This window comes from Muntiacus reevesi, chromosome 4 (assembly GCF_963930625.1).
Source record: "Muntiacus reevesi chromosome 4, mMunRee1.1, whole genome shotgun sequence".
NCBI lineage: Eukaryota > Metazoa > Chordata > Mammalia > Artiodactyla > Cervidae > Muntiacus > Muntiacus reevesi.
In genome coordinates this window covers 89,375,349-89,390,163 of record NC_089252.1, presented here as the reverse complement: position 1 = coordinate 89,390,163, position 14,815 = coordinate 89,375,349, and the positions used below count along the sequence as shown (strand labels likewise).

General features: G+C 43.2%; 1 protein-coding gene across 13 annotated transcripts in view; it reads right to left on the bottom strand.

Moving 5' to 3' along the window:
- The window catches only part of FOXP1 (forkhead box P1), a 613,036-nt gene that overhangs the window by 29,441 nt on the left and 568,780 nt on the right, over nt 1–14,815 (bottom strand). For all 13 annotated transcript variants that reach the window (XR_010662980.1, XM_065933291.1, XM_065933292.1 and 10 more), the window contains 2 exons: nt 14,277–14,364; nt 1,931–2,014 (listed from right to left, as the gene is read on the bottom strand). Coding sequence is in view for 12 of the 13 variants with exons in the window: in XM_065933291.1 (XP_065789363.1) it covers nt 1,931–2,014; nt 14,277–14,364 (172 nt within the window). In the remaining variant the exon portion in view is untranslated. The remainder of the gene's footprint in view (nt 1–1,930; nt 2,015–14,276; nt 14,365–14,815) is intronic.

Here is a 14,815-nt window from a genome sequence, read left to right as displayed (position 1 = left end):
AAATACTAATGAAGACAAACGCTCCTGCCCTGTGCATTTCCCCCAGGACGGCTCTTTCCTGTTCACTGGCTGCTTAACATGGGTCCTCATGGAGACTCCCAAGGGTCCCTTTTTGTGGCCTCTGGAAGCCTATGTATATGGTGCTCCAGGTCTGCACCCAGCTCCACGATGGAGTGCCCCGTAGGATGTCTCGATTCCTTTTCTGCTTTCATCCCTCCTCTTCTCACCAAGAAGCCTCATGATCCTAAACAAGTCCATTCCTAGAGTGCTGAGTCCACACATTATTCTAATCCTCATATTTAAAATCTAACCTCATATTACTGTTTTTAATTCATGGAGTAACTCATCTCATTCTCTCCCTTGTCGCTGGGTTTAGAGACGCAAACCCTTTATCCTGGAGAAAACCATTTCCCTAATGAATGGAAACCATCTGAAGATGTCCAAAGAGTTCCAAGACGATCAGCTCCCCTTGCCACCAGCTCTAACCACTGAAGAACTCAGTGGGATCACGCAAGGATCTTACCTATTTGTTTTAGCAGGGTTCACGTTATTCCTAGGAGCCTCCTTAAAAGAAGGGGTTGATAGGAATAGCATCTAGAGCGCGGTTGACTAATGACTCCACAATACCAAAAGGCTTGACTCTTTCCTTTGGGTGGCCTACACGTTTGGTCCTACAGTCATTTACTGCAAAATACATGGAAACCAAGGGCTCTTTCCCAGTAAAAATGGATGTGCAAAGTATTTAATGATTTTATGTCCTATATCTCAGTAATGTGTTCTGTTTCAGACATTAATTTTGTCTGCCAACTGCATCTTGGCAGGCTACCATATTTGCTGGGTTAATAGTCTGACTCCGTTTTATTTCTATCACCATAAATCATACATATATGGGTGTATGTTTGCTTTATTTATAGAAAAAAAAACCAGTCAAAACAGATAAACCAATACTTTGCCATTATGCTGCATCATTGCATATTGATTAAAATTGCTGGTACTAACTATAGATTGTCAACGCTCAATTAATTTTCACACAGTGACTCCAAGCAAAATCAAATAAAGGCAGTGTACCCTTAAATTTTACAAATCTTAAAAATCAAGAAGCAAAGCACTCTCTCCATTGTGAAAAATTAGTTGAAGCAACTAGATTTTGAGAACTGTAAGTATATGAGAAACGTAACTGAAAACCATCAAGGTACAACAGGGAATGAGACGCAAGACAGGATCTGGGGTCCAGATAGCATCCTTCTGCTTTGATATTGTCTGTGCTTGCATGCTACTCTTCAAGGTCAAAGAAAAGGGAAATAAGGCAAGTAGCAAGAGATTCCTAAAAGTGAGATGTAATTTTAGGGTATCATGTTTGATCTCACTTTGAAGGAGTCATTTTCACTTCCAGCTCTTTAGTAACCATTAGATGTTCTGTGGTAATTATAGCCTCTAACTATTTCAACATTTCCTCTTTCTTTCCTCTCAGACTGGACTGGACCATTCCTCAACCCTTTTCTCATACCCACTGTCTCCTAGCTAACCCATGCCAACATACATTTTTTTCTTCTGCCTTCCTGGTCTGGCAGTCCTCTCTCTGTGTTTCTACCAACGAGAAATCAGAAAGATTGCTTTTTGTTCTGTTTTTGATTTTTTCCTTCCAAAGAGCTGTCATGGTATGTTTTAGTATGTTGGTGTAGCATCAATCGTCTGTCCCAAAGAAGAGCTGATTGTGGGGTCTCGTGGCTGAGGACTGTGCCTGAATCATCCTGTACATATCTCCCTAAATGCCCAGCACACTGCACTGTTCATAAAAGGTAACCAGAACCAGATGGAACTTAAGTCTTTCAATATTCAAAGCTGCCAGACTAGGGATCCTCCTTCCTGGTGGAAGGGAAGCAGAGAAGAAATAGTGTCAGGTACCCTCTGGATGTTGCTCAGTACTTACGGGCTGAGGGGCAGTTTTGGGTTCTGTAGACTTCACGTGCAGGTGGGTCATCATGGCTTGCAGGCGCTCTTTGTCTTTCGCAAGCTGGTAGGGAGAAAATGCTCTGTTATTTCTTTGAATACAGATACGTTACTCTTTAAATATCCCAAATGATACATATTCTAAATTACACTATGGCCCCCTGGCATACAACAAAATTTGCATCACTGCTTAATCGTTTTGAAATCTATACGACCACTGCCAAACTCCGAGTAACTGGAGGTGTCGGTGTGTGATTTCTCAACACAAGATGCATGAGCCTTTAACTGGGAAGTCCTAGACCTACTGGCACCAAGGAGTCCCATGTAACACAGACAGCTACAAGACAAAACCGTGAATCACGCCTATTAACCAACCTGATTCATCAGGAAGCCAAAGGAAAATGAGCTAGGGAACTGAAAACTCGTAAATTCATCTGTTGTGGTTGTGGAGAAACTCCTAGACACACAGATATACTTATGCAAAATTAACTCCATCTTTCTTCACAAGTAGACAGAGATTCAGACTGTTCAGGCAAGCAATTTTAACAGGGCAGGCAGATAGCTACAAAGGGGGACAAGTCCCCATTTCCAAATAAATGTACAGTAAGCTTACTCATTCACTGACGCAATATCTGAGTACCTACTATGTGCTAGTCTCATCGTGACAAAAATTCAAGTCTCCTTATTCTAGAAAACATTCTCTTCTGAAGGTACATGAGTTCCTAACTGGATGTACACAGTAGGGACTCAGATGCTATTTGTTACAGGCTGCTTTCTTATGCTGGCCCTGGACTGTTCCCTACCCAAGGGTATCTTCAACAGTTCAAGACACTTGAGCATAGGGGACATAATTATGACTGTAGAAGAGGTAGGAAATGTATCCCCCCAAAGATATGGGTTTAGTTAAGAGAAAAGCTGTGGAATTTGGGGGAAATTCCACAGAAGAGATTAATATGAGATGGGGAAAGGGAGGGAGGAGAGGAGGAAGAAGGAGGAGAGGCAGGGATGGAAAAAAATATCAGTTCAGGATGTTTACAGACTATTTGTCCAAAATAAGGCCTTAGAATCAGGAAGGGACTCAGTCCTTCCATGTCACATAATTAACATTAAATCTTTAAAATATCAATTAATTTTTGTAAGTCTAAAATTATTCCCCCTCCCACCCTCAAATCAAGACTTATTTTTTAAAAATCAAACTGCATTTTAAGGGAGGAGGATGTTTCAAGAATTGGGGGAAAGCAGAGAAAAGGGAATAAGTAGAAAAACAAGAAGGAAAAAGCCTTCAACTTATCCTAACTCGATGACTCAGTCTCAAGCCATATCACATTTGATTTTTTTTTTTCCTTTTTATTCCCTTGTGGTGTGGTTCGGGGAGGAATAAATTAAGAAGTGGCAGGGTGGGGGGGGAAGCCTTACAGTGTTAGCATTTATCTTTCAACAAACAGGAAATGAAAATGATACCATATTAGGAGCCACTTTATGTTATTCATCCTCTGTTCTTTAGTCAGTTATTGAACAGCCAAACTAAAAGATGCTCAGAACACATAATGCTAAAGGAATTCAGTTTTCCAAAGTGGCTCAGTTAGAACAATTAAAATGTTAGCAATGGCATTTTTCTACAGTTATTTGTTTTTTATGTAAGTGTTCTAAGCTCTTCAATGTTACAACTAAAACATTTTTAGATTAAGAAAAATGGTTTGTTTTAAAATTATCGTGGGGCAGAGGAATGGAGGCATCTCAGTTATTCTTTTTAAAAACAAGTAGTCGTCTGTGGTGCTAAATGGTACAAATTTAAGGGTGGGAGGCAATATTTACTGAAGAGTCTGATGAATATTAATCGTGACTTAATTTAGGGGTAAACATTGTTGATGGAACAATTACAAAGACCAAGTAGAAGGAGGTCCAAATTCCCAGCATCAAAAGAAACCATTACCTCTATGTTCCATCCAAATGTCTACCAGGCTGACTTTTACTGGTCAAAGGTGGTAACACCACATGGCAAACACACATGGAGAATCTGTACACCCAGTCACCTCCACAACCCTGGTGCTTTACTGCTGGAGGGAATCTTATTTCTTCTTAAGAATATCACTTAGATTCATCATTCACATTGAGAATTATCTAGGTTCCTTATTTTGCCTCAACCTCAAGTCTACTATCCTAACTCTGCTTTACTGTAAGACAGACAAGGTTACAGAAGGAGGCAAAAATCCAAGTTTTTCTTTGTGTTTATTAGTGCAAACTAGCATGTCATATATAGTCTTGGGAAGGATTTTGGATTTTTATCATTGATAACAGTTCTAATACAAACTTCTGACAACTGAAAGAAAAAAATCTCACCAAATTCACTTTTTATTTTTATGCAAAAATGGCTACAAATTCACACCTAGTGAAATCAGGTCTACAATACTCACTGGTCCTTCAAACAGCTTGCAGATTCTTTGTTGTTTTTTTATGCCATAATTCCATGAGCTCACCACCCCCATCAATTTTCACAGCATCCCTTCTTTGTTATAATATGGGAACACAAACATTTAATATTAGCAAATATAGTCTAGCATTCCCTTATCAACTGACTCCCATGACAGGCAAAGAAAAGGATGGAAAATTCAGTCCAAAGGTCACCTAAAAATCTGACTGACAGATTTACACATTCTTTTATGTTGTAGTATCAAAAAAGAATTACTCTCTCAGAGCTTTCCTGGTGGGTACAGGAGGAGTATCTAGCATAAAAGGAATGACAACAGGCCACGCAGTAAGGGGAACTGCGTGTGCAGTGTCTGTTTAAATTAGTAACCTGGCGCACCAATACTGCAGAATGACTACAGAGTCAAAAATGGGTTAAAAAGGACATGGGCTAATAGACTTCGAAGGATTCGAATCCTGGCTCTGAGACTCTGAGCACATTATGTAACCTTTTCAAGCTTTTCACTTCTCCTTCTAAATATGGAATAATAATCTCTGAACTTTGAAGGGTTGTTTTGAGGATTAAATAAATTCTTGCACATAACAAGCTTAGCATAGAGCCTAGCACTTCATGAATGCTCAAAAAAATTTTTTTTTTTTCTTTTTAAAGGAAAGTTAAATCAGTCTAGTCTATCTAGACTTCTACTGACTTAAGTAGATGTTTGGAAACTGGATCAACATAACAGAGATTCGATGGAGTTTGCAGCTGGGCTAACTGGGGAGAGAATTTAAGAGATTTTAAAGAAGGGAACAGGAAGCTAGGAAAGATGATGCTCATTTCTCATGGATTTATTCCCTTAGTTCTCACTTTTATCTGTCCCGTGTCCTAAAGAAATGTTTTTTCTCCCCTTGACTAATATGGGTCACCCCCTCTTCTATTCCCCGTGGCCTCAAGTCAGTCTTCTGATCACCAATGCTGGCCAAGACTGTAACAGGGGTACCACTCCATAACTGCTGGAGGCCAGGGGGCCCCATGCACCATCTTCAAAGGTAAAAAGCTAAGACGATTACATTCATTCTTTTAGCAGAGAAAAGGTAACATGGGCTGAAATTCATTGAACACAATCATATTCTACACTCTCAGGAGGACAAATCATTTAAAACCCAATTTGGCAGTTCTCACTCATGAGAAAAGAAATCTTCTAAAAAAAAGTGAAGGATTTGGGAGACAGAAAAAACACTAGAATTACAGAGGATGGAGAGAGGAAGGGGCCAGGCCACTTATTCCATTTCACAAGCTGTTGAGGCTATTCCAAGGCCTCTAGTCCTCATGCCATGTTTCATAGTTGTGGGAAAACTGAGATTCATGGGGAGAACTTAACCCGAGGCCGTGGAGCTAGGAAGGGACAACAGTAAGACTAGAACCCAGGTGACATGATGCTTGGTCTGACTTTCCCAAATGGGTGTGATCCCCAGCATCACCTGGGACACCAGCTGAGAACTCAGATCTTTGCCTCCCTCCCGTCTCCTACACTGGCCTACATAGGCAGAACCTGGGGTGTGTGTGCATGTGTGCACACACATGGGTGCACAATATTAGCCACACACAGGTTACAAAGAAGCAAGCCTGGATTAGTCGACCAAGGTCCCCAGTTTCAGCGACTGGGATCTGACCTAATCTTGTCCAGCTCTCCAGGGGAGGGATGCAGGAGTAAATGCTTCTAATAAGGACACCAAGGGTCCAAGTTTAATGAGGGGTGTTGGGGAGATACCACTCTCTTCTATGAACTGAGTGTGCCTTAGTGGGAGCGGGGCTCGATACCCTCAGCCACTGCGTGTACACTGACAGTCCCTACAAAACTGACGGAGGCAGAATGGATCTTGTCACCTGGTCTCTTAAGAGCATACTATCAAAAAGAGGAAAATAAGTTAAAAAACAAAAACAAAAACAAAAACGGGGGTGGTGGGGAGGGCAGCACTGGAAGGAGGAGAAATTAAATTCTTCTACTAAACTGAATATTTACCAAATAGCTATCTTCCAGCCACTCTATCGAGTGGTGGTCATTCACAGACCTTCACAACTCGGCCTTGAAGGCCAACTCGGGCTCTCAGCGGGTAGGCAACCTACGGCTCATTTCACCCCAATTGAAGAATTTCCCAACTTTTATTGTATTCTGTCACCATCTTAACATTCCTCACGTGTTATTATTAAAGACTCTCTTGACATTTCAAGCAGACGCACTCGGATACTCTGTCATAGTCTAGGAATTCTAATGCTCCCAGAGTAAAGCAGGATTTTAAATTATGAAAAAGAATCGTCTTGGTTTTCCAAGGGGGGGACGAGGAAGGGAGACACGCAGAGACCCTCCCTCCTTTTTCTCGGCCCCTGTCAGAGAGCAGTGACAACACGAAGCTGTGATGCTATTAGGATCTCTCTGTCCCCACCGCCCTTCGAGCTTGTTCAGAGAGAGTCAGGAGGCTGGGGAGTCCCCGTTGTGAGGCGCTGTTATGAGCGCCGCTTCGAATCGGGTTAGAAAGGCCCGGAGGGCATCGGAGACAGGCCAACGTCCCGGAAGTTGGTGTGATTACAAACAGCCCGGCTGACAGCGGAGGGATCACATGAGTCCCGGCGGAGGGATCACATGAGTCCCGGCTGAAGGCTCTGAGTGGGCCGACGTGTCCCTCCGCTGTCGTGGCCTGGGCACGCCCCTTCCTGCCGCCATTTTCTTAGCGCTCACAGTTCCCGGGCGGATGGATTTGGAAACCTTCCGCGTGGGCCCAGCATCACCGAGCTCCAGCCCACGCCCCGCCTGCCACGATCTTCTCGGGGAGAAAGCCCCTTGAGGCAGAGGAGAGCGCGGCCCCAGTGGCCGTGTTTCCAAACCCTTGATCTGCAAGGCCTGGATGTGTGCTGAGGACCTCACGGGGTGAGGCGGTGTTAAAACTTGCTACTTTAAAATGTCTCTCTGGCATGCAGATTATTATTTTGAGCTTAAAAGAATCATAGCCCCAAAGACTCAGAAACTCTGACCTTCCTTTCCCTAAAAGAATTGCAAAGGCCTGTCAGAAGAGAGCTCGCACTAGCGGATCTGCACAGAGTACAGGCCAGGAGGTGGGCGTGAGGAACTCTGCAGGGCCCTGAGATCAGAGTCCATTCTGTGCCCCACTGTCTCCCTGTGGTCACACATTTACTTACTAAACATTGACTTTTCCATCTCCCTGTGAACGGCCTTTCTCCCCTGTGAAGTTCCAAAGCCCTGCTCCCAACACCCCCTTTTGTCTTCAGCTGAAGATGATGTTCACCTCGAGGGTTTCGACCATTCTGATAGATGACCCCGTTTTCCTGGGTCTCTCCCCTGTATACCATCTTGCTAAACTTTTGCTTGATTTTTCTCCTCTTACTCTCTCTCTCTCCTGTCAACTGAATTCTTAGCCCAGACAGAAGAACTTAAAAGGGTAGAGGAAAATGTTCTCCTCCCTAACAGAGCCCTGATGACCCCGGGTACAAAGCCATCCAACAGCACTGAGCAAGAAAGGAAGACAGATTCCAAAAGTGGGGGCCTGCCCATCACCTTTGAACAAGTTAGTCAGATCTTCTGCACCTCAGTTTCCTCATCTTTGGGGGGCAGGGGGGCACTATTCTGAGTCTCAGAGGACAATCACCATCCACTTAGAAATACCTTCTCAAAGAGCAAGAAGGAATATTACATTAAACATGCTCATTAAGTGTGAGGCACATACTGACTTCCAAATGTTAGATTCTCCTTTTAAAACATGACTCTTGGGGTGAAGGAAACAGGGTTTTGAATTGCGGGCTGTGGCGATTCAATGAACCTGAGGGTAAATTCACTAGGACAGTGTCTTGGCTATAGAGGAGGGGCTTGATAAACATTCTTTCAAATAGTTTTTGAGCTCCTTAATGCAACAAGCAGAACATGGGCATACTAGATTTTTCTACAGTCAATGGATTCAAACAGATCACGAGGGTAACCAACTCATCCCAATTTGCTCAGGACTCTCCCCGTTCTGCAACAGAAAATCCCAAGTCTCAGGAATTCCCAAGTCCCAGGAAAGCAAACTGCAGCAGCTGGTCACCATCACATCCTGCTGAACAGAGATTAATTTTAAAAAGAACCCAATATCCCTCCACTCTCAGTCTCCCTCACCCCACAACCTAGGCACATCCCTCAAGCGGCTCCTGTGACCTGGAATGTCCTTACCAGGCTCTCCCCCTGACACCTCCACAGTGAGTCCCCCCCACCCCAAACTCTGCCTTGAGGGCAGTTACACATCTAGCAGTCTTACCCTCTCCACATTATAGGAAGGAAGAAACCGCCTCACTTGTCTATATCCAGGGCTTGGAATACACTAGGTGCCTCATAAACAGTGACCGAATGGAATCAAATGAGTCATGGATAATAGGTCCACATCCCTCCATCCCCATCCCTGCCAGGGCCAAGCAGATCTTCCCCATCAGCTGGGTGGCTCCTATGCTCCTTGGTTGCTTTCAATATTCACTTTAAAGGGTCTTGGGGCTGAGGGGTTGTAGGAAACCTGTCCTGGGCCCCGCCCCTGACACATGCGGAGTCCTGGACATGATGAACAGGCCAAACTTTCAAGGCTTCTTTTTTCTTTCTTTCCAAGCCCGTCTTTATACACCAAAGAGGATAGCTAATGACTGAGCAAGGTTACATGGTCACAAAACAGAATTAAACTGAATAAATATGTCCAGAAAACTGTATTTATACCATGAATGTCTCAGCTTTCTAAGACAGATTAAGTCCATCCGCAGACTTTTTTTTTCCTGTTGTCTGTTAAATCAGATGCCTTTCCCTTTTCCCAAAATGGAATTCTGACCCAGCCACTGAGATATCTTTTGTGTGATCTCATCGCCAACTGAACGATTGAGAGAGCTCACGAGCATCTCCCTCCCAGGCGAATGAATCCAGATAACGGGATGAATACGGATTTAAACCCAGGGGACAGGAGGTGCTCAACTCTCAGAAGGAACCTTTGGGTGCTTCTGTATGGCCCTGGCCATGGCGCTGGGGGTGGGCAACCAGACACTCACCGTGTTCCCACCTCTGGTGTCCTTGCTCTGTGGGGGAGAGAGCTGGACATTTCATGACCTACATAAGACTACACATACTGACGGTGGGGACTTTTCCTCCTCCAGTCCTAACTCATTTCCATGACTGCCTATTGTCCAGAAAAATCTGTCAACAGAGAACATCTAACAGATGCAATCTTAAAATACATTCCGACCTCAAAAAGGACATTCCCTCATCCTCGATCCAAATGATTTCTGTGGTGTCCATCTGTCGTCATGATAGGTGCCTAAGTGTCCAGGGTAGGACCTCATGTAATTTCTCGGCTTCCTGGTAATTAACAGCTGGGGTTAATCCCCATCCAGTCCATTGATAAATGTCAAAAAATTACAACTGCCTTTGTAATAATGAAATGAACTCAGATATATTCAAAAAGGCTTTGGATGCCCACTAAGATGTCTTTCTGACACCCTCCTCCATCAGGGAAACCAGTAACAGGGTGTAACATAAGAACTGAATTAGCCATCATTTCACTGTCAACAAGTTCTACGTAAATAGTCCACTGCTAAGAGAACGTGCATTATATATTTTGATATCTTCCAACAAAAACACACACAAGATGGATGCCTCTCACCCACAGTGCTGCATAGATAGGTCTAAATTAGACTCCACAACCCAACATTCTGATTTCTGCCTGGTGGCTTGAACTCTGCCATGAGAATCTTAAAGGCTTCTCCATTTGGCTCAAATGCAGATAACGCTAGGAAGGGAAGTGAGCCCTGCCTCTATCCCCTAAGGTGAGCGAGGGTGATCTTTTTAAAAAACTGAAATCGAATTCCTTTATGGAGGCTTGACTGCAGGTAAGAAACACCAGGACCTCCTGTTTGGGATCAGAGTTGGGGTTTCTGGGGTTTAGATTTGGGGGCTGGCAAGCTACACGGGACAGCACTCCAGGGGCTTCCCTGGTTTTGGTCACATCTGGGGCTGATGCTGCCCTCTCAGATTCTCCAGTGCAATCCTTTCACACTGATTCTCCAGGGCAGACATAATGAACCTCTCTGGTGATCTCTAAGATCCAATTTGAGCTTATTGGGTTTGTTTTTACAATGGGGGCGCACGTGTGACCTTGCCCCCAGAGTAAACGCCAGGGGCCTCAGTACTGCTCTGCTGAGAGAATCTGGCCGGTGGGGGGGCTGTCTCCTCCTCCTCTGAGTGATTGCCCTTTGGGAAAATGCTCAGGTCTTGATTGCTCTTTCCTGTCGTGCTCAGAGGTGCAAACAGTTTTCAAATTCAAGTTAATACATGGTAATTGTGTAACAGACTTTGAGATAACTTGGAAATTCAGGTATTTCCTGGACCAGGAAATGCTTTCTTTAAGGGAAACAGAAGTAGCCCTTTTGGGACGGTCATGCGCAGAGATACATCATGCTGAACAGAGGGGGGGTGTGTGGGGGGCCAATGTCAATGAGAAACAAGACAGAAAGGCTGCTGAGACACAAGAGCTCCTCTTCACGCCCTCCTGCTGCTGCACAGACTTCGCTTCCCCAATACCTCAGACTCTGGGCACAATGACATTAGCCAATTAAAAAGTACATTTCCTGACATGGGTGCATGAAATGGCAAACACGGAAATACAAATATCAGAGAAATAGGAAGCCGCAAATGAGTGGCTGTGAGTCTGACTGTCCTCTGCACCAAACTCTCTGCAACCCCAATATTGTCCGTCTGATTGTTGATATGGGCGTTGGGCATGGGCTCCTTCAGTACTAAAAACTGCTGACATTTTCTTGTGTATTTCATTAGATTAAATAATCACTGTTTGGGTATGGCCCTAATCTTGCACTGGAGTCTTCTGAGCATGTTTCTGGTGTTTTCAAAAACGCATTACTGAGAGCAAGCACTACCCAGTGAATGAACAGTGCCACTGGAGACTTACTTATAATCTTTTTTTTTTTTCCCTAGAATGTAGGAACCAGGAGGACAGCCCCATCTGTCTCACTCATTCTTTAACTCCTTGGTGACTCCAACAAGGTTCGTCCATGGTATAGGCTCGGGGTGATGTCTGCTAAATGCATAAGTAGATAAATGGATGGATGGATGAATACCCCTCAGCTAGTTCTCCATGACCACCAACAGCAGCAAGGACTGGCATGTGAAGCTGCCCTCCGGGGAACCTGACCGATATGGCGACACTGGTTTTACACACCAAGGTGAAGAAGAATGGAAGTAAAAGGGGAGAGCTGGCCCTTAGGAAGCCGGGAACCTATGAGAACAAGTTGCTAAGAATGTGATGTCAATTGTTTTTTTGATTCTCTAGACCAAGGACTGCTTAGGAAACTTTTTCTGCAAGGACCAGCCAGATAGTAGATATTTTCAGCTTTGCAGGCCATAGGGATTCTGTCGCGATTACTCAACTTTTCTGTTGTACAGCAAAAGGCAGCCACACACAACGCATAACTCAAAGGGCACAGCCATGTTCCAAGACAGTCTCACACACGGATGCTGAGATCTGAGTCTCATATAGTTCATTCTTCTTGTGAATCTTACCTCCCTCACCCCAGCTGTTCAAAATGCAAAAACCTGTCTCAGCTCATCAGATTTGGCCCAGGGGCTGCAGTTCTCTGTCATCCTTTTAGCAATCCTTGCAAGCTTGGAAGAAATGGAACTCTTCAGAACCAGCCCTGCCATCTTCCATTAAAGCAAAGTTGTTCAAAAAATATCATAAGGAATATCACAGGTAACCACCACACAGTAACTTCCAGAAAGATAAGCATCTCTGATTCTTATTAAAAGTTGAAAAACCTGCTTTGGGTTTGAGGTGGGCCTGGAGGATGAAGGGACAACTATGAATAAATGAAATCCGCAAAGAATCTAAGAATCATCATGTAGGTCTGTACCATTCCCAGGCCATGTTCACCAAAACAAAACATTAACGCTGCTGGGAGATAACTATCTGACTTACTGATCATCTAACTCCTTTCCTTCTCCCAACTGCTTCTTTTGGATAATGAGGAATAATGAATAAAAGGTTAGTTAATCATGGCCTTGCACTCAAAATCTGCAGTCTGGAATGCCAACTTAGGTGAACCATGACAGCTCTGTTCAACAATTTATTCTGGCTGATCATTAAGAATTTCATCAATTAAATACACACATGCAAGAATCTGGATCACTTTATGAAAACACCACCACCACTGACATATGTAAGGTCAGAAAGCAATAGCCATAGAGCTGGTCCTATTCAATCCAGTCCTTCAGGGGCTTCCCATGTTTCAATCACAAGTGAACTCTGGGAGTGAGATAAATAAACTCCTTCTTTCCTTCTCAGTAAGCATGTTGAATTTAAATACGTTTCCGAAGACTCATGTAAGAATTGGCGGGGGGGGGGGGGGGGGGGGAAGGCGCACGGTTTACAATGTGCCCTTTGCTTGGATAAATACCCCACTGTCCTAGTAATTTCATATCTATAGTCTGAATGCAAAAGTACTTAAAATAACTTTTGACACATTCTGACTAAAAAAAAAAAATAAATGATCCATCATAACTAATTAAAAAAAAAAATCCTTTCTATCCTGGAAAGTCACAACAAAAAGTTTAAGTGTGTTTCGGCTGATTTTTCTCTGCAACTATTTGAAGCTATAAATGACTTAACTCAGTAAAATTCCAGATGTAATTATCTACTGTACTTAGCCCAGGGCTCTTCATATATCTCGGCATTGCTGTCTTGCATACAAAATAGGCTTTTCAATGGCTGGTAACAATATAATGTACAACATTGTTTTAATTTCCCCGAGTCGGCTAACCTCTTGCCTACACTAAACCAGCCAGAGGAAGAAGCCACAGTGAGTCATCAAGCACTCAAAAGCATTTTGGAACTCGGCTGCATAAATGGGGTTTGTAGGGTCAGCCTTGTGCAATTGTACATTTTAATAATATCCATTTCTGACCCAATTTTTACTTTTAGAAACTAATTTTCTATTAATTATACCAAGGAGGGAATGATTGCTAAAACATGGTGGTTCATCAACAAGTTACATCAGGAAGTGGAACTCACATTTCAAATGCACCCCGACCAAATGTGATCCACGGGAAAATCTGCACAAGTTAATTTTCTGTAGTCATAAAATATGTTCTACATGGTCCAGTGGATTTCCAAACACAAGATTCTCTCCCTCTCTCTATATATATGATATGCACATGATATATATTGTATGTATCTGAATATGCATTTGTATGTACATGTGGGTGTGTGTACATATTTCAAATGTATAGTGAACTCTCATTTGTTCTCAGAGATGGAGAGAAAAGGGGAACAATGAAAAATGATGCATAAATCCACATATACTTTCTATTTTAACTTTGGAAAAAAGGCTTGCATGTGTACTGGCTTGCCCCGTGTTGTCCACACTCATGTTCTCTCTCGCTCGCTCTCCATTCATTCACTCCCCATCTCTCTCCCCAGCTTGTCTTCCTAACTTCGGGTTAATAATATTAGCAACAGTGGGGGCTCAGACCAACAACAGATAACCAGTAAACTTAAAAAGGAAAAGAAAGAAGGGAGGTCAAGTGAGAGAGAGATGGAAAAGCTAAAAGGCAGTGAGTGGCTGAGGCTTGGCGGCACACACAGAGATGCACAGAACTGTGAGATGTCTGAGCAGCAGTGTCCAAGAATGAACTGAAGCTGAACCTTCCCAAAGAGGAAAAGAAATAAAATACAGTAACATAAAAGAAGATCAAAGGAAAGAAAGGACAACATCAGATTTTTGAACCTTCCATTCAATAATGAGTACACAGGAACTCATTACAGAACACTACAGAAATTTGGAAGTGGAGGAATACTGAGGCAATATCAAAAATAAATGTGGTTTTTACCTGTAGCTCTAACTGCTGTACAACCTGCATTTGTACTCTACATTGGGCTGTACTTCTATCGTCCAGCGCATGCTCACTGTTGAGATGTCTGCAACAATACATAGAAAATCATTAAGTGAAATGGAGAAACAAAAAAGGAAAATTTAAGTTACCAGGATGTTCACGCATCTACTAGGTCTAGTTTACAGTCCTGCAGAGGGGCTGCCCTTTTCCATCCCCACCACTGAAAACTGTCATTATGTATAACTGAGTACACTGCTAGCACCAAATAGAAGGCTTCCAGGGAGAAGTTGTGTGGCGGTGCCGGAGATAACCATTTACGCAGAAATAATGAAACTTACGAAAGTAAGTCAAGGCTGCCATTCAAGACCACCTCAATGGGTAGACATCTGAGACAGGGCCCACGAGGTATTTCAAAACCGTCTGATTTATATGGGTCTGAATATGAGCATTTGTTCACAAGAAAACTGATTTCACATCACTAATGACACATTCTTATATTGAAATGCATAAACATGAATGTCAGAGACAGCAAGGGG